Here is a 23,362-nt window from a genome sequence, read left to right as displayed (position 1 = left end):
TTAGGGATGGGTGATATGGCAAGATATTTCAGGGTATAATATCGTTCACGATATTCAAAAATGTTAGGGATATTATTGCGTTCGATGTGATATGGCACACCCCTACACTGAAATATAACATGTTGTAGGACAAGAACTTTTTTCATGTCCTAAGGAAGCTTAAGAATACTGCAGTGACCTACAGTGTATGTTTGTGAGGCCTTCACAGCACTGAATGAGGATGAATTTGGTTTTCAAACTCACACACCAGATAGTACCTCACAACTTACACAGGTGTGGGCCTTCCCAAGCCACCCCTTGAAGTAATGCTTCATTAACAATGTACGTACTGCTTGTGTATCCCATGATTTTGATGGCAAGATTAGTATTTATAATTTAATTACATAAATTTGATGCTTTTATTTAATTGTGTTTCCCTTGTCACAATGCAGAGTGAATACAATTAACAATAATTATTGACAACAGTACCCAATAAAAGGGTTCCACAGTGAAGCTAACATATGAGAAATGTATTGTCTCTGCTCACCTTGGGGCCTTCAGGTCCACTTGGGCCTGTCTCACCACGATCACCCTGAGAGAAGAGAGAGAGAGAACACACAGCAGGAAGTTAGTCTGAGGGGTGCGGTAGAAGAAGAGAGAGAGCCAGCAGGATGTGGAACATGTAGTAGATGACTTGACTGCTTTGTAATCATCCAATATGTCTTCAACACATATTAACGGCTGTGAATCGCCAAGTCTCTATCCCCAGTCGGTAACTCCTGAGCTGATCTGGACAACTGAACTGTTAATCACACTTTCACGAGTGTTTCCATCAAGCTTCTGGATATCTTAGTGATATATCTGCTTCTTGTGTGTTCTGTTCTCATGCACAATTATTTAAAATTATATTTTACAGACAATCAGAGAACAAATCCATTGTATTACTGTATTTTTATTAACCTACCTTTTGTCCTGGTACTCCTGGTTCCCCCTTTTAATTAAAATAAAATAAAAAAAGAAACTTCAATACTGACATAAAATGTAAAATTACATGAAACACTTCATTATTATATTCATTATTATTTCATTTTTCCCAGGCTGACTGAAACCACTGGACTGAGATCATGCACATAAAACACAGATGTTTTTTGGAACAACGCTAAACAGCTTTTTTAATTTCCTCATTTCCTCATATTTTTGATCACATGGAGTCATTTCCGAACCATAAAATGATGCAGACACCTTTTTCAGGGAGGTATTTGTTAATAATGAATGGGATATATCCAAAACCAAAAACACTAAGCAGGTCTCCAGCTCCTGCTGAGATATGAAGTGGTGTGTTGTTTTTATGGAGAGCCAGGGTGTGCTGCTTTATGGCTCTTGCACGTCTCAATGTACCACAATTAAAATTCTCCAATCTAAATAACCCATGGCAATTAATGCATCAGGGGAAAATGGAGTGGAGTTCTCCAACGCTAACACAGACGAGGGAAATGCGGCGTATCCACCCCTTCTGTGCTGGCAGCGGGAGACGGGACCCACCCTGCAAAACGGCAGAACTTTGCCTGAACTTTAGGCCTGTTTACAACCCATTTCCACTCTCAGAAGGGGCGAAGCTTCAACTCTTGAAATAGTCTAAAATATTCTAACAGGTCGTAATATGCAATTAGGCTTAGGGTTTTGACAAGCTGCAGAAATTAAGCACTATTTTCTCAGTGTCTCGCAATTTAATATAACATTCCTTACATATCTAACAAGCTTACCTTCATTCCTGTTAGCATCTGTCAAAATATAAACAAAAAAAACATCTTAATATTATCTTGAAACATGAAATAACAAGGACAAGGTAATAAGTAACATACAGTACGTTTTGATATTTCACATCTGGCTTCTGGACGACACAAATACTCACCCTTGGGTCCTTTCCAGGTTTTCCAGGTTCTCCAGGTTTTCCCTAAATCAGGAACAAATGGTTGAGTACTCTATAGGCCGCCTATTATTATACTCAATTGGATCCCTTATGATTAGATCTATCTGCAGTAAGAATGACGTCAAAAACTGTCAAGAACTGTGACATAAAAAAAAGAAACTCATCAGACTTACCGGCGGTCCTCCAGCGCCATTCAGACCTGGGGGCCCCGGGGGGCCGGGAGGGCCGGGCGGTCCCTGCGCTCCAGGCTCGCCCTGCTGAGAGACAGTACATTACCATCTGAGACCGAGAAGCACGTGAACATTACACATGAACATAACAATAAATTCAACCTCAGCATCAGGGTCCTCTCAGTTTCAAGCCAAGTCAGTCACTAATTTATAACATAACTGAAAACTGAAAACATTTACCTGATTAACTGAGCCTTGAGCTTTGAACGAATAACCATATATCACGCATTGTGGTGAATATTGTGGGCAATACATTCTTTTCCTTTTAAATTTAATAAACTTTATACTTTTTACTAGACTTATATGTCTTCATTTGTGAAGAAAATGACTTACAAAAGTAAAAAATAAGTGAAAAAAAGAGAAATGGTTGACAAATAGTTATTCGTTGGAAGGGCTCAATTTCAATGACTGAGAGGGAAAAGAAGAGCACCCTTAAAGCTGAGTTAAAAAAAATATGTAATGAAACATATCAGTTAGTTTGTAGCTAGGAAAATGACAGGGGAATGTAAATGATTATTCTATTTTACCGAGTACCATGTTTGGAAAACAAGCTTAGCCATCAAATTTTGGCTCCATTGAAACTTAATCATGGGAACATGGGTTGGGCACAACTAAAAACCTTCATCCTCCTGACCAACTGCTGACCAACAACTGAACAAAGCCTACACTATTAGACTTCACAGACCTCTCAGAACGCTTTCTCAGACCCCTTTTTTTAACAAGGTCATTTGGATCCAAATCCAAGTGGTCTCTTAGTTGAAACGTACTTTGGTGCTTTAAACTTTCAGCCAGAGTAAAAACACAAAACAGAAGAGGAGACTAAACAAAATCACTACAAGAAAGGTAGTTACACAAGAAGGAGGATGAAGACATAACAAATAAGACTGGGCTACCAACTAAACAAAAACAGTTGAAAAAGTGGAATAAGAAAAAAATGCTTGTCTAGAACTAGAAATATATATTATGCTAATAAATCGACCCATGTTCTGTTATTACAGAGTAGGCTTAACCCTCCTATTATGTTCGTTTGTCAGGAAAAGCAATGGTTTTCCCAGGTTAATTTGACCTGGTGCATGTTTAATTATCCAAAAGACATCTGAAACTAAAAAAATCTTAACAAGCATTGTGAATATTTTATTACTAACATTGCAAATTTTTATCAATATAGTCAATATTTAGTGCAGTGGTGTTCCTGACCTATAACAGGTAATGGTTCAATTAGGATCGTTTTTCATAAAAAAAATAATGTTCAAACTTTCACTACTTTTTTACTTTTGAAAGACCAACATATAAAATAATAGTTTTACATAACATTAAAACATAACTTTGCAATTTTGTTTTAGTTTTTTGCAGGGGGTGGTTGCAAATACGTGAGATGATCCATTTTCATATTATATGTTGATTACACTAATTAAGGCAAGCAGAAAAAGTTTCATACTGAAAAAATACTTTGAACTATTTTTCCTAGTTTTTCAAACCTTAAGACGGGTCAATTTGACTCGTAACATAACAGGAGGGTTAAGATAATATCACTCGAACTCTGAAAATGTATTTAAATCTACAGTAATCTACAACATCAATTAACATAACCCTAACAAGACTCTAACAAGACCCAGACCCTCAGACCCTTTTTTTCACATTATCTCTGTAACTCTGTGTGGTAGCTAAGTTTAAAAACCAGATCCAAACCCAAAACCCATCCATCAGCCTACGAGCCATATTTTATGCCTTTATTTCTTGACAGGACGTGTCTAGATATGATTTATTATCCCAGATGCAGATCCATTAAAAGAACACATTCCACTATCCCTATCCAGAGCACACGCAAAAACCAGCACAGGAAGCCCAGGCTGTCAATGGTGGAGTGATTTCCACTCTCCTTTTAGCCCTTTCTCTGGCCCTCCACAGTGTGGACTGGACCGTTGTCTCCAAACATGGTGCCCTAATCTGGCACGCAGACAGTACACCTGTAGAAACAAGATGGAGGATGGATGCCAGCCGGGGTCAGCCTGCGCCAGGCCTATCTGGAGGGAGCGGGCCAGAGAAACAGAGAAGCCTGAATGCACAGAGAGGCTTTGAGAGCAGAGGGGGAAAAGGGACTGGCAGGCCTCACCCTTTTGAGAGTCCTGCTGGTCCCGTTGCCAAATAAGCTCTCTGTCTCTCAGTTTTGTTATCTTTAGACTGACGCGGATTACAGAATGGGATTTTTTCTTAACGTTTGCTTTCTCCGAGGCGCTAATTCTTATACGATGCTCGATCTGTGTTCACCGGGTTTATACAAATGTCAGCTAGACACGATCTGTTCTAGGAAGCCGTGATTGAAGCGGGTGTTGAGATAACATCATTTGTCTCGTTCAGCCGCTGTCGTAAACCCTCCGTGGCAGATGTGTTTTCCAACCTTTCATCACTGAAAGCACTGGAAAAGAAAAAGCTTCCTACGGCGCTTCATTTTTGAGTTTCTCCAGATAACTTCCTGCGAGTGTGCTAATAATTAGACATTTCCTTGTCTGACATTTCCATGGGGATAGCCGAGACAGAGGACGAGCGCGAGGACAGAGGATCTGCAATTTCTAGGAACGTTTTTATTGGAACACTGTCAGCTAGCTCAGCTCACACAGGCAGCTGTTAGAGCTTGATAGAAAGACAGACAGACAAAAGGTTGACTCTCTGGGCACGGCATCAAGCTATAAACACCCATGGCTTTGAAAAAAGAAATGCCCTTTCAGTGTTCCGCTATTCCGCTATTCCAGTTTTCCTAACAAGCGCAAAGTCACAACCGCAGCCATCGAATTGCTTAACTATTGTAAAAATCTCAGATAAATCAGATTTATTGGACTGCAGCCGGAACAGCCTGATAAAAACCTGTGTAACAGTTCCTGTCCTGTTCTCACATTTCCAGTGCTGAGTGAGAAGGTTAGCAAACACGCTCGTGCCAGGGGAGGGTTACTACAGGGCCAGGACTTTGGCTGGCAGACGGCAGACGACGGTTGGCATCCTTGGCAGGGGGTGTGTGGGGTGGGTGGAAGTGGATGAAGGGTGGCAGAGATAGATGTACCTTCAGGCGCTTTAGAATTAGAGGGCTTATTGAGGGCATGTTGCGCACGGTGATGGGCAACATCTGCTCAGGTCACAAAGAACAGGTGGGCCGCGGTGCAAGAAAGGTCAAGAGACGGGGGAAAAAAAAGAGGGAAAAGAAATAGAGAAACAAGTGAACACTATAGTGAATTGCAGGGGAACAGCAAGGCAGGGAGAAAGAAAGAGAGAAGGAAAGGACTGGAGAGCCAGAAAGAGAGAGAGAAAGAGAGAGGAGGAGAGACAGAGGCATAAGAACTGACCAACAAGACCCAGTGATCTGAGTTTGAGTGGAGAGGAAACTACTGCAAAAACTTACTGAAGAATCCGAATGAATAAATGTAGCATCAGTGGCCACATTGAGCAAAACTGTCACTGTCATAAAAAGACCTTGCATCTCTGAAAAGCAAAGATATTTTCTAAATGTTATTGTCTACAAATATCTCATCTCATCTCATCTCATCTATTCATTGTTAAATGGTGGTTGGTGTGGTGCAGTGGATAACATCACTACCTGCTAGTGAGCTACCACGTCATGTAGGAGACATGTAGGTTCAATTCCTGGTCTTAGTGACTGTGCTGAGTTACAACAATAAGAGCAGTAGGGGTGGGTGATATGGCTGTAAAATAATAATGGTATTTTCGCGAAAGCGATACTCTTGGCGATATGACAAAACACAGAATTTAAAATAATTATATATATATATATATATATATATATATATATATATATATTTTTTTTTTTTTTTTTTAAGAATACACTACTGTAATACAATATCATATAACATCTCTATATATACAGGATTAAAGTAAAATAAATGATACTGGACAGATATAATCTGTCTCCAGTAGATACAGTATATAATGGGAAATGAGAACAGTGTGAATTAATCTTTTGCTAAAAACAGCAAAAAAAAGTAGTATCCTGATATGATAATTAGGGGTGGGTCATATGGCATGATATTTCAGGGTATAATATCGTTGGAGTTCAGCTTAGCCTGAGACTAAGATAAGGCTGAGTCCAAATGAGTTTGAGAAAGAGACGAGACAGAGATGGCTCATTTAACCATATAACACTACTAATGAGAGTTGCTAGGTTTTAATAAGACAGTGATAACACACTCATTGATTCTTTTTAGAGTTGTTCAACCCATTATCTCCACTGTGACTTGATTGCTGGGTCCTGCAGCTCAAGAACTACAGCTGTACAGATCAGGCTGGCTTCAGTCTTGCCACAAAGAGAGTTCAGCAACAGACTTACTGTGGCCTGTCCTCCAGCACAGGGGTGGACAATACGCCGTTTCTGTTGAAATCACCAGCATTATGAAGTACAGATTGAAGAGTTATTGGCCCATTTCCCACTGATGTAAAGCAGTTTACTTAAGACTGAACGCAGCTTGCCTTCTTTCTGAGATATGTGTTTGCATTTCATGTCTCACTGGGCATGTGAATATATTTGTTCGTAGAAAAAAGCTTTTAAATCTTAAAATAAACCCTGTTAATTAGACCATGCCTAATTTCAGTTAATTTGAGGGAAAAGTAGGCAAAGAAATGCAAACAAAGAAAGTGGGCACGTGTTTTCAGGTTGACCCTCTCCGTAAGTAGCCAGTTGCTCTATAATTAGCAAAAATGCTTCAAGGTGTGCTACGATGAAAATGGGCAACTTTAACAACTGCACTAATTATATATAGTGGATTAAATAATGAAAAAAAATGCATTAATACAAAGACAAAAAAATCTTAAAAAAATAAATGTTTCATTATTTAATTAATCATGTATTATCATTTTAAATGTGGATCTCTCGTAGCATAGCACACCTTTAAGCAGACAATTTACATAACTGCCAAAAGTCCCACAGCAATATAAAAGCCCAGAGGCTCAGTCAGAGGACAGGCCCAGGCCGGCTCTCTCTCTCTCTCTCTCTCTCTCTTTTTTTCTTTCTCTCTCTCTCTCTATCTCTCTCTCTTTGCAGCAGGGCTGGAACACACACACAGTTCTGGGCATTAGGGACAGGAAGGACCCCACAAACCTTCAACATCAGAGCCTGACTGGAGCGTAATGCTGCCAGAGTTTTCAGTGGAAGTCCCTGCTTAAAGTGGCCCAACACGCACACACACACACACAAACAAGCACATATATATATATATGCACGTACACACATATACACACACACAAGCGCACACAAACACATATAAAAAAGTGATTCCTATCTCTCTTTCAATAGTAGGTCCTTCCAGTCTAGCAGAGACTATGCAAAGTCTATACAGAGGCCCCCCCGACCATAACCTCTGTGTAACCACCTACCAGACAAGACCTCCCATATAGAGCCCCTCAGCCCCTCATTCACTTTACTGCTGTCCAGAAAAAACTGCCTGTCAGGAACCTAATTTAGATTTCCCTAGAGATATTTGTTATATGTAATTATCTTTAATGTTCAGAAGTCAAGTTGACATGATTTTTCGATACAATTTAAATGTAATTACATAATTCTACCACCAATTACACACAGTCATATTTAAATTCTGTAAGGAAATGTTTAAGCCTGATTTTATGACCTCATTTCCTTTGTCTGATGTCAGCCCTTACAAAAAGCTGCACAGAGCTTTGCAGGTAAAACTATCAATAACCACATGTGATTCCAAAATCTTATATAATACAATTTACATGTGATGTTACATATGTGAAATTGTCGACAACATCATGTGTCTGTTTTCATGTTTTTTTTATATAAAAGAAAATTAAATTTAAGGTTTATTTCTTTTCTAAAATAAAGAAAGTAGATAAAATTTTTTGTTTTTCATTACCTTGAAAAAAAGAATCATTAAATACTATATACAATATACAAATACGCTAACTTATGTTCATATTTTTTACTTAGTTAATATAGATACATATAAATAGAATTTTTTTAAATTAAATACATGTAATAAATAAGCTGTAATTGAGAAACCATGTCTTAATGTCACACAAAAACCTCACATGTTCAAAAAGGTCTCCAAGCTTTACAGAAAAAAATAATTTCTATTTATCCATTTACTATAAAAAAAATGGAAAAAAGCAAAGCCGGTTTTAATGCCATAAAATTACGATTTTTGTGTGACGGTAACAATTATCCAATTATAACATTCTTTTTCTGCTGTTTGCAATAACTGATAAATCAATAAAAATATAAGGTTAATGCTGTTTAACTTGTTTTTAATTTAATTTGGAAATTGAAAGTTTGTATTGCTAAAAGCTAGGCCTTTTACAATAAGTACATGATCTACTTATTATACAATATACTGTATATGCAAGACCTCAATCATTTTTGCTGAGGTCAATATTGCCAATTATATAGTTTTTAGGAAATGAAGCCCATTAACATTAATAAAGCCAGTATGACGAGTTTATACTAGTGATTTTATTTTATTTATGTTTTACTTATTTAGAATATTTTTTTATATTCCATTTCTAATGTCTAAAAATGTATTGCTCTTTATGCTATTATGTCAATGGCATAAAAAGATTAAGATTATAATAATTCTGTGTATCGCAATTATATGTTCAAAAACATAATAATGCATTTTTTGCTGTAAGCTTTAGATAATACAGTTTTACTTTACCGCAAACTGCACGTCAAATATTACAATTTTATAATATGCATGCCATTTTTACAATAATCTAGGGTTCAGAAAATGGAACGCATCTTAAAATAAGACTGAAATACATCTAAATTGGTCAAGAAAATCATTGGAAAAATCCCTCACCACATAAGAAAGTCTTTTTCTTGGCAGCCACCTAAAATCAGGCCTTATCAAATGTGCAGTCACAGCAGGCTGCTGGTATAATTGTCTTGTTTGCAGTGGAGTGGTGTTCCCCCCGAGAAGGCTTTGATTTACGCTGCAGGCCTCTACATGTGCTACTACATGTGCTACCCATCATGGATTACAGCAATTTGTCAATCCGCTGTTCTTTTCTTCCTCTTTTCGTTTCACTTTGCAGACAGGCAATTACTCTGTTTATATCTTCTTTGGGGGCAAACAAGACAAATTGCTGAGGTAAATAGAGGATCAGCGTACTGTACAAGCTGGAACACCAACAGATGCTGATGTATTCTCAGGGGTTCGAGGCACAGCAGAGATTTTAGATTGCACAGAGACGAACAGAAACAAAAGAAAAGCTGCTGCTCACTTACCCGATGTGTATAATCGCCACACACACCCTGAAACACATGTACATAAATATAGCATGTAAGATGGAGTGGAGATTCCTCTTGTACAAAGCTTATTTACTGTGAGAACAGTTTAAATAATGAAGATAAACTGCTTATTTACCTTCTCTCCTTTTGGACCTGGTTCACCCTGTAAAAATATACAAATATGTGTAAACATATATGCATAAAAATAGTGCAATGGAATTGATGTATCAGGAGGTAGATACTTACAGGGGCTCCTTTGGGGCCACGAGCACCCTAAAAAAAAATAATAAAAAAAAACAATGCAACAAGTATTCTTGGTTAATTTGTTGTTTAATTCAGTTTATGTTTAGTGTTTGATAGCCGTTATTGTTATCAGGAAGATACCAGCAGTTAAGGTCTTATAGATGTTCTGTGTTGTGGAAGTATTTAGGTGGCTATTCTAGATGAAGAGCTATAATAAAGTAGCTCCTTTTAAAGCGACAGTACATAAGTTTGGGGATTTAGGGTGAATCCCATTTCTCCCCTTGGCCCTACCCCTTACCCCTACCCCTCTGTTTTGCGCGTGCACGTCAAGGGGTAGGGGTGTCCCGATTCCTGTTAGGATGAAGTGGTAGGGGTAAGGGGTAGGGCTAGTTAGCCCTTCAAACTGAGATTTTCCAGACCCACACTTCGTACCGAGGGGTATGAGAATGACTGGCAAGATGGCGGAACAAGCGACCAAAGAAAGTATTTTCCATGTTAAAAATTACGATTAGCACTGTATTACCTTAGTTTATTGTGTAGTTTTGATGTTTTATGACTGAATTCTTCGTAACAAGCATAAAAAGTTTGCTAGTAGTTCGTTTCGGTAGCTAGCTAGCTAGCTAACTTTCCCGTTCCACCTTAAATGGGGCAACAGACGGCAGGCGCTACCGCATTTAAGGCGGAACGGAAAAAATAAATCAAATAAAAAATAATCAGAGCTAATTTCAGCTCCCCATCACAGAGGAATTAAGGAATGGACAATATTAATTAATTTCTGCACCTCCTGCCCCCTTTCTGTACACATACCATGCCCTAAAGTTAACTAGTTAACCAGCAGCTAGGCTACTGAACTTTAGCGCTCCACTGCTATCATCACATCAGCCCAGCAGGGTCACCTACACACCACCGCTAGTAGCCTTGTCATAAATCAGTGCTATTTATTTATGTATTTATTGTTCATTGACAAACGTCATTGTGATATACCAGTGATTCCTCTGTCACTGAGGACCCACATTCTTGCACATTATATTGTTTTTGTAACACATTACCTGCTCCAGGACCAGTGTTGGGAACCAGTGTGATATACAATTTCTAGTATATTATGGAGGCTATTTTCAATAAGATTCACCTTTCACCGGGTGCTTGAAGGGTTGTCCCAATTCCTAGGGGTAGGATTTTACCCCTTCCCCTTGTAACTCCGTTCCAAGGGGAAGGATTACACTCGAAAAGAAGGGGTAGGGGTAAGGGGTAGGGCCAAGGGGAGAAATGGGATTCACCCTTAGAGACCTCTCTGGTGAGAATGTGTAATTGCAGTGAGCATTCGGTAACATACTTTTAAAAATGTGCGCTATGGTAAACTCTCATTTCGGAGAGGATAAATCTGGTGATTTTTTGCATATGCCTCCTGAACATGCTCTCTTGTAGCTTGCCAGCTCTCTTCAGATCTGATTCTTATATACAGCTCTGGAAAAAATTAAGAGACCACTTAAAAATAATGAGTTTTGTTGATTTTACCAAATTGAAAACCTCTTAAATTTAATCAAGAGGAAGATGGATGACCACAAGCCATTAAACCAAGCTGAACTGCTTACATTTTTGCACCAGAAGTGGAATAAAGTTATCCAAAAGCAGTGTGTAAGACTGGTGGAGGAGAACATGCCAAGATGCATGAAAACTGTGATTAAAAACCAGGGTTATTACACCAAATATTGATTTCTGAACTCTTAAAACTTGAATATGAAATTGTTTTCATTGCATTATTTGATGTCTGAAAGCTCTGCATCTTTTTTGTTATTTCAGCCATTTCTCATTTTTTGCTAATAAATGCTCTAAATTACAATATTTTTAATTGGAATTTGGGAGAAATGTTTTCTTTAGTTTATAAAATAAAACAACAATGTTAATTTTACTTAAATATAAACCTATAAAAAACAAAATCAGAGAAACTGATTCAGAAATTCAAGAGGTCTTAATTTTTTTTTCCAGAGCTGTATATTTTTTTGCTTTGTCGATACATGAATAAGCAGAAGAAGACTGCTGAAATCAGCCTTTCTGATATGTCTACGTTTGCAGTAGCTCTTATATCAGCATCATTAGCAGCATCACAGTTGCTCAGATAAGTAGCAAAAGCTGTTGGAAAAATGGCCCAGCAGTAGAAAAATGGCTGGAAAAAAATCCTGGGAAAACCTACCAGATCACTCAGTTTTTAGAATGAGCATATTTGGCTTTGCAGGGATGGTCGCAGAAGCACACTGACGCCACTTATTAAAATATTTTGTTCCCTGCACTCAGGAATAAGACTTCTTTCCATTTAAAAGGAAAAAAAATCTTAAGGACTGCAGCTTTAAAAGGATGTGATGAAAATAATTCAGTTTTCACATCAGATTGCTCAATACACATAGCATTTCTACACTTGTAAAGTTTGTCAGCCAAATATGTGAAACACAAAACCATGAAAATCTCAAACCAAATGCCATATAGCCTATCCACAAAATAAATCAATACAGTGTCCATTCCAACACAGTCTTGCAAATATGCTTCACGTTAAATCTCTCGGCGCCTTTTAAAACATTCCTCGACTTTGTTGAAGAGAGAAAAGCGGAAAGGAGCTCACAGTAAAAACATGAATCAATTTTTCAGCTATTCGGCATCGGCAGCAGACGGACTGGTCCAGGCCTGAAGTGGACAGCCGTGTAAGATTGTTTTGGCAGGTGGGAACCAGCTTCTGTACGCCGGCAGCAATCCAGAGCCAGAGATGGGCCGAGCGCTCTCACAGAGGAGCTGCCAGTGCCCTCCAATAAAACTAATCCTCCTGTGATAACCTACACACTCTGAAAAACATCTAACGACCTGAAACATAGACACTCTGGGCCTCGGACACGGCCGCCGCTGGAATGATGAAATGGACGGAATGACTCCAAGCTTCCAAGGTTCCATGATGTTCGTCGTCCAAAAGCATTGGTTAATCTGCTTACTGCACTGCTACTCTGAGTGGAATGAGGAGAGAGGCAGGGGCTGAAACTGAGAGGGGGTTACGTGTCATTAAAAAAAAGTAAATCAAAATCCCAGATGAAAGTGCGTTCGTAGGCTTTTTTTTTGAGTCACTGTGTTTCGTTCAAAAGCTCTTCAGGGGCCTTTCAGTGGTGATACTGACCCCATAAAGGTGTCACATTGATTGAGGGGGGTGAGGTTTTATTCATGGCACCTCGTTGGAGGACTGCCTCACATTTTGGTTTTCACAGTAGTTCATGGCTTCCTGTCTCTGCAGCCACTTCAAAGAAAAAAAAAAAGCCATTTTGCTGCATTTTATGACCAATACTTTGGAATGCATGGAGTATTTCGATATATACAGTACAGTATATATTAAGCCTGGAAGTGCCTTTCAGCACCTTAACTGCAGGCAGATTCTGGAAAACATTATGTCTTATAAATAAGATCACAAGCACACAAAGCATGGAATTGAAAAAAAAATAAAAAATCATTTTATTTTTGTATTACTGAAGCCAAACGTTAAAAAAAAAAAAGAATCTGCTAAAAGCCAATCTACGTTCACTTAAAAAAAAGATCCACAAATGCTTCCTCTTCTCCAAACCACTGGCATCATACAGTTATTAAGTTACTCAGCCAATAAATCAAAGCATGCTCTCCTTCTCCCACAAGAATCACGCGGCCACTTTAACTGAGCTAAATAAACACTGGCGATACAAACCACCTTCAACATCCAGAGGACTACTGCTGAGTTTTATGGACTCTGACACATTTCTCTTTAGGATAATCTCTTCTGTGAGTGACTGAGAGCCTGTCTTGGTGGGTTTAAAAGCTCAGTATTTCACGATGCATGAAAAACACACTGGGGGTTAGAATATGTAGAACATGTAGCCTCATGAGTACTAGTATTTACAGTAGTTTCAGTGTTTTTATATGCTTGTATATGAGAAGTATATGAGAATATATCTATAAAAATGTCCACATTGCACTGCAGTTTTTCTGCTTTAAATGCACACAAGGCATGCTTACCATATCTCCTTTCAGACCGCTTTGACCCTGCAGAAATAAAGCAACAACATTTGGCTCAGAAATGCTGAAAAGACTTCAATTATTATTTCCTAAGTGCAGACGGCGATTCATTTCACACACACACTCACACATACCCCTCACTACCAATCCCATTCCCTGTCAATAATGTGGTAATAACAGTCAGTGTATTACAGAAAAGTGCCATAATCATGATTAGCACAATTACGCCTGTCATTATTAGAATGACTAATGTTAACAATTAGCCCCATTTACAAAAAATTGCCACAGCACTCAAACCCGACTAAATGAGTTTAAATAGCTGAATGAATCAAAAGTAAATCAAAGTGCGACGTAAAACTCACAGGCTTTCCATCCAGACCAATGGGACCCTGTGAAGGAGAGCAGAAACACAGTTAAACAGGCTTCATAATGAGAGAGCGTGGGCATTCACATGGCCGTCTAGACTGTTACTGCTCTGATGTGAGGATGTTTACAAGAGAAAAAAAAAATGTACGTAGGTACGGTATTTCCTCGAGGGGTCAGGTCAAGGCACAAGTCAAGTGTACAGGAGTAGCGCACTGCTGGAACAGTAGGGCTACTGTATTCTGTATTCTAGTGGGGCCCAGTGTGTATGTGTGTGTGTGTGTGTGTGTGTGTGTGTGCGTGTGTTCAGCAGATTATTTCATTCTTTATGGATAGTAATAAACACCATAAGAGCCTTTAATCCCATTTAATTACATACCACTTCAGTTTCCGAATCAGTTTGTCTGATTTTGCTATTTATAGGTATATGTTTTTTCTATAAACTACGGACATTTTCAAATTTATATTTTAATTCATAAATATTTGGTGGAATAACCCTGTTTTTTAATCACAGTTTTCATGTATCTTGGCATGTTCTCCTCCACCAGTCTTACACACTGCTTTTGGATAATTTATGTCACTCCTGGTGCAAAAATTCAAGCAGTTCAAATTGGTTTGATGGCTTGTGATCATCCATCTTCCTCTTGATTATATTTTAGAGGTTTTCAAGTTGGTAAAATCAAAGAAACTCATCATTTTTAAGTGTTTTTTATTTTTTTCCAGAACTGTATATATAAAAAATATATATATAGTGCTTTTACATAACTCAAACATATGTAAATGTAATATAATCACATTAGTATTTAACATTTGTTACATCAAGAAAATCATTTCAGATTGCTTATTATAGTTAAGGTCAGGTCACAGAGACATACCGGAAAGCCAGGAAATCCTCTAGTCCCAGGCTGTCCCTGAAGAGAGACAAAAAGAGAAAGGGAGTAAAGAAATTGGATTATTTTCTGCACACATACACACACACACTTACACAAACACACACATATATACACAATACAGGCACAAAAGTCACATTCTCACACACATCCACAGAAACCACAGAGTGATGTGAACTTGTTGAGAAGAAAGGTCATTGTTAGAAGCTCAGTTGTGCAGTACTGTAATTGAGTTTGAAAGCAGAAGGACTTCCTGCTGCCTATTGGGAGCGCTATGTGTGGGACGCAGAGAGAAAATGAACACCAGTCTAAAACACTGCAGTACACACTGAAATCCTACACTACACTACAGTGCAGAACACAGAAAACCAAAGCTAACAGGGCCGCACTGATCCAATAAACCAACGGCCAAAGTGGAAGTCAACAAATTTAATGGGTAAGTGTCAATAATGATTAGTGCTACATTCCCGTGAACACAATACCCATTTTGCCTTGCTGGAAAATCTTTTACTGCCCTTGAGACAGGAAGAAGCCATTCAATACCCCCGAAAAGAAAGGGGCAGTGGGCAGTGAAGGAAAACCGGGAGAAATTACAAGGAAGAGGCGAACGCAGCTAATGAAAGAGATTATATGTCTGGCTCTCAGGTAGTTATTGAGAACACAGAGGACATCCCAAGGGAACGCAAATCAGAGGTCTGGAATAGTGAGAATAACAGCAGTCCGGGAGTTCGGAAAATTACTAATATGACAGAAAATGATGGACAGCTAAATGCACGCTAAATCTGATTATACTATATATATAATTTGCATTATAGAAAATATAGAATAACCTTATTCCGGCTTGTTTTTTTTATTAAAAAATGTCAGCTGCTTTTTACTATGTGTGACTGTTCTATGCAGAATGGCCAAAAATATTTATGTAACACTTATATATAAATCCTGTATTTATAATACATTATAAATGCATGTATCATGCATTATACAGCATACAGTACATACATGATACCTTACAATGATTGTAATAATCATTATAATCTTGTATGATGACTTGTAAGTGCTTATAGGGACATAAATAACATGTTATAAAATACAAGCATGTGACCACCTTATACTTTATGATAGTATAATTTTAACATAACAACAATGAACATACTTATATGCATAAAAGTCATTTTAAATGTATGACGTCAGATTTATATTGTACTTTATAATGTGTACTGTATGATGCTCTAATGAGAAAATACTACAGCAATTATTATAAGGAATTATGAATGCTATATAATGCATTTATAATGTATTATACATACAAAATTCATAGGAAGTCTTGCCAACATTCTTAGGTCAGCTCTATACATTTAATGGCAAAAACCACAATATCATCAAAGTACACATCAAATGACAGCCCAAATGATGTCTTTGTCATTTTCAGTGAAGGTAATTACAACAGCAATCTGTTAAGGTAATCCCTCTGCGTGTGAAAAATGCAGCACCGCCGCCCCGGTCGGACTCACCTGGCTGATTTAAGCCACCATTTCTGCCAGATTCTCCACACTTCACCTTCAAATCAACCCCCACAACCTCTTCTGAGGTCAGAACAAAGCCTATGTTGTCAGCTTCACCTGCCGGGAGAGGCCCCCCCAGCAATCCTCTTCTGACACCTTGCTCTGCCATGACCCTTCCTGTCTCGGCCTGCTGTCTTCTCCTAATGCCTTATTACAAGTGGTGGGCCAAGGGTACAGAGAGGCATGCAATCAGCAAACTGAAAACCAGATGTGCGCTCCTGCCTGAGCAGTCTGCCGATTCTGCCATAAGGTATCCCCGGCCCGTCAGCCAGGGGTGCTGGAGGATGGATTGGGAAACCGCAGGACAAAGCGTGGCCAAAGCCCTTCACAGCATAATCAGAAAGGAAATTGCACTTCTGAGGGGGGAAACATTACCCTTTTGTCTTACTTCTGCTCGGAATGTGGGGAGAAGGAGGAAAGTGGGTGCCGGGGTTTTTGGGACAAGCCCCATTTCATCTGGAGTCCGACCGTGCACTCATAGACACTGCACAGCACAAAACCGAGCAATCTAGGAGTCCAGTGTCTGGATCATTATCTCACAGGTCGGGGATGTTTTCATTTCTTTCACTAATGAAGATGGGATTTCAAATGACCATCATTACAGGCAAATCAAAGCCCCTCAGTGCTCAAACGAAGCCTAAGTATTTCCATACAACCTGCTATGGGATTTCTGTCTAATGCATCTCCATTAGTGAAGCGACATGCTTCAAATGCAATATGCTTGTGCACTTGAGCTCTTGATTGGGCAAGGAATCTTTTCTGAAAAAAATACTGCTCACACATGAGAGGGTGTGACACAAATACAAATGCCTTCTCCGTGATGTATCCATAGTAACCCACCCATGCACACAGAAAAGGTGTTGTAAATCTGCTGTGTAGTATGAAAAATTAGATAAAGGTCAGTGTACCTCAAACAGCAAAAGGCAAAAAGCTAAGCTAAGCGCTCATTCAAAGCCAACTGTTTCTCCCTGGAAGTGATGTAAGATTTTAAGGTTTTATTAGTGGTGGTGAAGACACTTACAGGAGGTCCTCGTGGGCCAATGATAGACAGACCTGGCTCCCCTGGCACTCCCTAAGGACAGATAGAGAGACAGAGAGGTGATGAGGAGAGGAACTGACAGAGGAGAAAAAGAAAGTGGCACTCTCTAATCTACTTTCTGCATTTAAGGCCAAATACAGCACTCAGCGAATATATAAATATATATATATAAATAAATGTGTACACCCAAAAACCCCCTCTCTAAAACACTTTGTGACATCTGTTGAACATAACTCTTGCCAGTAAGCTTCCACACAGACAGCAGTCTTAGGACACTTGCTCAGGGAACATGCATGCGCCTGTGTGGTGAACGTGTGTTTTTCGGTCTAGAAGTACTTCAGCAGACTCTGTTCTTGGTTCTTGTTTCAAGGTCATACTTTACGTCTTGACAGCACTGCTGGGAGGGTTAGGGAGCGCTGCAGAGTAAACAGCGCAGGGCCCGGTGGACCGGTTCTCTGGCACAAGCCGGCTGATTTGCGCCGTGTCAGCCAGTCCACAGTGCTGTACCCAGCCTCCCAGCACAATCCCACAAAACTCAGAGGCCAGACTGGAATGCTATCCAGTTTCCAGCACTTTCCCTAATTAGCTCTCTCTGACGAAACCTTATCAGGGAGACATCTGTGATGACCCAGGCATCCGTCAAATTGCAGGTGAATTTAATGTTTCTGAGCGAACGCTGGTTTTATCCAGGGGCCGTATTTGCTTTCACAATCAGGTTTTGTACATCCGTGGCCCTTTCTGGCTACTGGAGAGCGAGGCTGACGGTGCCCACGCCGGGCCATGGCCAATTCAGGCCAGAGAGAAAAGAAAGCTTTGCCCTTGGGGTTTATGGTTACCCACATAATCTTAGAGAGATCTGTGCAATTGGACAACTGAAGATCTAGAGATATCCTTCCTAGTGGCTTGAGTTACCGGTCCTTGGCAGCTGGGAACGGCCATGTAACAAAGAGTCCAAATATAATCAGCCAAAGCAAGAACACATTCTCCCTAGGAAACGAAAGGCAAAGAAAATGCACCGCATGTGAAGGTTCTACCACACTAATGAAAGACGTTGGCGTGGAAGATTTAATTTCCTCTTGTAAGGCATCTATTGTGATGAGGGAAAACTGTGTTATGTCAGTGATGCTTGAAAGATCCAGCCAATTCATTGCTAATTAACCAGCTTTTCCACACTACTGCCCTTCCACATACTCCCCCGAAAAATCAATATTAGTCTTGTTAAATGGAAGAAGTCGAATCGAGCTTGCCAGTTCCAGGGCTGGTAGAGTCCCCTGTTTCTGTGCCAGCTTGCGCAGTAGAAGAAGTTGTTTGGATATCTAATGAAGATCTATATCCAAGATCTGCTGTTCAATCATGACTTTCCCCCAGCAGGAAGCTACAGCTTAACCACACTTAAGGGGAAGTGGCTAAAAATGAACTCCTGGAACAATTTGTGCAGAGAATCATGAGGGAAGCTCATGGATTGTTTTGGACGAGGATCTATTGAAAATCTCTAAAACCATACCTTGTCTGCTTCTCCATTTCCAGACTTGGTGGTTAGGCTATTTCAATTTCTCCATCGTTCCAGAGAGACTCTAGTATAACCACGATCTGCTGGAATGCAAGGTTAACCAGCTTGCCCACTGCCTCTCTCTGTGGTGCTGAGGGATAGGTTACATGTTTCTGCTCTGGATCCATGTTCTGTCTCAGACACCACAAATCACAGAAATACTGGCCTAGACTGATGCATAGATTTAGTTTTGTGACAACTACACAAAAATCTAAACTCCTAATGGAGCGGCTGGAAATGTTTCATGTTCAAAAAAAAAATGGGGAATAACAATTTATTAAAATCTTAATATTTTTTTAACAACAATGATTATTGATGGAAATAAACAAATATATTAGTTAGAGTGGCTTACTACTGGGTCGGATCAAATATTTTATGGCTTCATGAATTTTACAGTTTTTTTTTTTCATTTGGACTTTTCTCAAGAAAGGTAACAAAGGTAAAATTTTAGGAATGTATTGGTGAATAAGGCCCATTGTTATTCAGGCAAGATGATGTTTAACTAAGTATTAGAGAAGAAATGATGACTGCTTTTTTTATAAGATCGAAATTTTAAAAGAGCAACAGACAAATGAATTAAATTTAACATATTTAACTTTAACACTTATAATTTAACCATACATTGACTTTGAGGTTAAGGTTGAATAGTGGCCAACTGCTTATGGAAATATGATAAAAAATTATTATCGAACTTGTGATCATTTAAAATGCCTCGATCCACAGTGGTGTCATGTGTGTATTGAAAATACGTCATCAACATAGAAGACATTACCATCCACAGTGGACAGAGCAATGGGTGGTAATGATCGTGACTGGCAGCATCTGGCTAGAAATGCCTGAGTGAACAGACAATGGACATTTGAAAATCCATCAAGCTAGAAGCTTCCATTAAATCGACCAAATAATCAAAGTATTCGTGACAGCAGCAATTACTGTATAGCAAAAATGCACAGTTATGCTTTTTAAACTTTCAAATGGGATTTTGGAATAAGAGGATAGCCTTTCTAAATTGCCTCCATTCCAAACATATCTATAAACACAACAGGGAGTTTTAAAATAGAGGGGTTCAAAATCTCCAGCCCAGATTTTACTGAGCTGCTGCACAGAGAATAAACGCAGGTAATCCAAGCATTGTGGGAAATGTGTTCAAAAAGTATCCCCTCCCACACCCCCCAAACCCATTCAAAATAAAGCCCAAAGCCTCCCTGATATAAATCACGATACCTGACTGCACTGTACTTTGCACTAAGCCTCCCCCTTTCAAATTAACACAACCACCCACAGTGAGAGAGAAGTCTCAGTTATGCTCAGGCAGGCTGTCGTCCTGCACTTACCTTTTCCCCCGTGTTTCCCTTTAAGCCCTGGTCAGTCACAGCAGTCGCATGCACAGTGTGAAGGAGAGACAGAGAGAGGAATCGGGGTTAGAGAGGCACAGAGAGGACACGGACATGCAGCAGCCTGAGTGTGGGGGGGCGTTTGGGAAGTTGGGGAAATGGGAGCATTGGGATGTGGAGGAATCGGAGCATTTGGGGTGAGGAGAGCAGGGATACTGAGATGGGAATATGTCATGTGATTGAGGTCATGAAAGCCCTGGATGCCAATAATGTTTTCTCATAGGTAAAGCAGTCATTCGAGGAGGTCTGGGGGAAGGAAAGATAAGTTATGAATAATTCAAAAAAAGCTTCCTTTGAGGATCGGCAGGACCACCGAGTAGCTTAAAACTGGGTGAAATATGGGGTGCTTGGTTCAGGGCTCACAGTAGGAGTTCACTGCTGCTAAAACCTGTTATTAGAGAGAGGAGAAAGTGACCACACAAAGAATACTGGAAGGCCTAGAGGGAGCATAAGTGGTCCGATATGAATCAGTCCGTCTAAAAACCGCCTCTGTAACTACATTATTTATTGCAGTAATTACGCTTTTGCTTATTTTGCCTGAAAATGTCAATTTTTTGCCAGAAAAAAAGGACTACTTCATGGGACAGAGGCTAACGCACAGCTCTCGCTAGCACTGGCTTGATTTCTGTAATAGCACACAATGTGTTGAGTTGGTCTGAAAAGATACGGCCAAATTTAGAACCCACAAATCTTCGTAAACAAGGAGGCTAAACTGTGACTTCAACAAGGGATCACGAGTTGTCCTTAGTGAAATCTGCTTTTCTCATCTTGAAAATGAAATACGTGCTTGTGTATTGTATCTCCACGGCTGTTTTTGGTAAACATCCAAAGCTTCCATTCCAACAACTCCTCTTGGGATCACCACTGATTTCAGGCTCTCAGAAGATAATGAACAACTAGAAAATCTCTTCTGATTTAAAGTAGCCACATAAAACTATAGCAATAGGAAAGAATGAAAATGACTTAATTAAGAATATAATTAATTATTGAAATAATGAGAGAAAGCTGTTTTTCAGACCCTATTTAAATCCCATAAATCACACATGGAGAGAGTGTGGTCTGGTCGATTTGTCACAGCACTGCAGGACATTTCCTGATCATTACAGGGGAAGATAAATCACTGTGATCATCACAGTTTACACAGATGGTGGTGGTATATGATTATTTCTACAGGGCAATGACCATTGGAATTTATCACTATAGTGAAAGCTCTAACAAATAGAAAAAAGAACACTTTCAAATTCAAATAAGCACAGCATTTAGATTTATGGAGTATTCAGCTATGTACACTCATCATCAAAAAATATTTGCACTATTTTTTATAGAAGGTGTCAGGCTGCAAAATCATTTGGTGGGTAGATAAAGTTTACTAGGACAAATGAAGGTTTAAAAAATTAGCCTGATATGGGCTATCTTTCTTGAGTAGTGTGTAATGCATGTGTAACACAACATGCCAAACGTCTCGGCAAGGACACACTGGCATAGCAACTGAGTCTCCAAGGCAGCAAGCGGAGGGCCACTTGTTGCAGGACCTTATTAATGCTTATTAACACCAGGCTCTCAAAGTGTCTATAATTAAGACCAATAATAATTCTCACAATTGCAACCCTATCCATGAAGCTTCATTCCTTTTGAAAGCATCTATTATTTGATGATGAGTATAATCGACTACAAACTGACTCCAGAAGGGTCCAGACATTTCTCAAAAGTAAAGGCATGACCTTTTTTATATGGTTATAGCTGCTATATGGGAGCTTTTCTTTAGATTGATGTAGACAGCATGCCACTGAGTATTACATACTAGTTACTGTAGAGACTATAAACAGTTTGTGGAGACTAATTAAGTGGTCTTTGTGCACAAATCTCTCAAATCACTCACCATTCTTCCAGGAATGCCCATTGATCCTTTGTCTCCCTGATGGGCAATGCAAAGTCAAGAGGAAAGTGATGAGCAATGATTCTCATTTAACGGATCTCTACAACTACTATCACCAGTTTCTATCACCAGCTTCACTTTACAAACACATTAGAAGGCCTGTCACGATAATTATGTTATTGACTTATACCTCAAAAACTTTGGATGGCCCTAATTTATTTCCTCTTATAGAATGCACATTAATGTGAATGATTGAGTGTTTCGTTTCATTTTATAAAAAAAAAAACAATTATATTCCGAATGCAATGTCTAAATATTCTTAATTTAAAATCAAATGTTTATTGGTCTATAAAACCATGTAATAGCCCAATATTGCAATCACAAAATCATTATATCATTAGCATAAATAGTTTAATCGTTTATTGTTATGTTTTGACCGGTATTTCATCCAACAAAAACTAAACAAAAAAATACCATGACAGGCCTACATATACAGCTCTGGAAAAAAATTAAGAGACCACTTAAAAATTATGTTTTTTTTTTTGTATTTCTCCAAATTGAAAACGTCTGGAATATACTCAAGAGGAAAGCAGATGATTACAAGCCATCAAATCAAGCTGAACTGCTTGAATTTTTGCACCAGGAGTGGCATAAAGTTATCCAAAATCAGTGTGTAAGACTGGTGGAGGACACATTAAAACTGTGATTAAAAAACAGGTTTATTCCACCAAATATTGATTTCTGAACTCTGAAAACTATGAATATGAATTTGTTTTCTTTGAATTATTTGAGGTCTGAAAGCTCTGCATCTTTTTTTGTTATTTCAGCCATTTCTCATTTTCTGCAAATAAATGCTCTAAATGACAATATTTTATTTGGAATTTGAGAGAAATGTTGTCTGTACTTTATAGAAAAAAAACAACAATGTTCATTTTACTCAAACATATATCTATAAATAGCAAAATCAGATAAACTGATTCAGAAACTGAAGTGGTCTCTTAATTTGTTCCAGAGCTGTAAGAGTTCTATATACTTAAAACT

General features: G+C 38.9%; 1 protein-coding gene across 1 annotated transcript in view; it reads right to left on the bottom strand.

Annotated features, from left to right (window-relative positions):
- The window catches only part of col13a1 (collagen, type XIII, alpha 1), a 66,852-nt gene that overhangs the window by 36,703 nt on the left and 6,787 nt on the right, over positions 1–23,362 (bottom strand). The window contains exons 2-16 of the mRNA XM_049481168.1: positions 22,325–22,360; positions 20,386–20,412; positions 17,485–17,535; positions 14,887–14,922; positions 14,011–14,037; positions 13,649–13,675; positions 9,635–9,661; positions 9,525–9,551; positions 9,386–9,412; positions 5,195–5,257; positions 2,083–2,166; positions 1,892–1,933; positions 1,743–1,760; positions 944–970; positions 527–571 (exon numbers count right to left, since the gene is read on the bottom strand). Coding sequence (XP_049337125.1) covers positions 527–571; positions 944–970; positions 1,743–1,760; positions 1,892–1,933; positions 2,083–2,166; positions 5,195–5,257; positions 9,386–9,412; positions 9,525–9,551; positions 9,635–9,661; positions 13,649–13,675; positions 14,011–14,037; positions 14,887–14,922; positions 17,485–17,535; positions 20,386–20,412; positions 22,325–22,345 — 549 coding nt within the window. The 5' untranslated portion in view covers positions 22,346–22,360. The remainder of the gene's footprint in view (positions 1–526; positions 572–943; positions 971–1,742; positions 1,761–1,891; positions 1,934–2,082; positions 2,167–5,194; positions 5,258–9,385; positions 9,413–9,524; positions 9,552–9,634; positions 9,662–13,648; positions 13,676–14,010; positions 14,038–14,886; positions 14,923–17,484; positions 17,536–20,385; positions 20,413–22,324; positions 22,361–23,362) is intronic.

This window comes from Astyanax mexicanus, chromosome 7 (genome assembly GCF_023375975.1).
Source record: "Astyanax mexicanus isolate ESR-SI-001 chromosome 7, AstMex3_surface, whole genome shotgun sequence".
Classification (NCBI taxonomy): domain Eukaryota; kingdom Metazoa; phylum Chordata; class Actinopteri; order Characiformes; family Acestrorhamphidae; genus Astyanax; species Astyanax mexicanus.
This window is presented reverse-complemented; position numbering and strand designations above follow the sequence as displayed.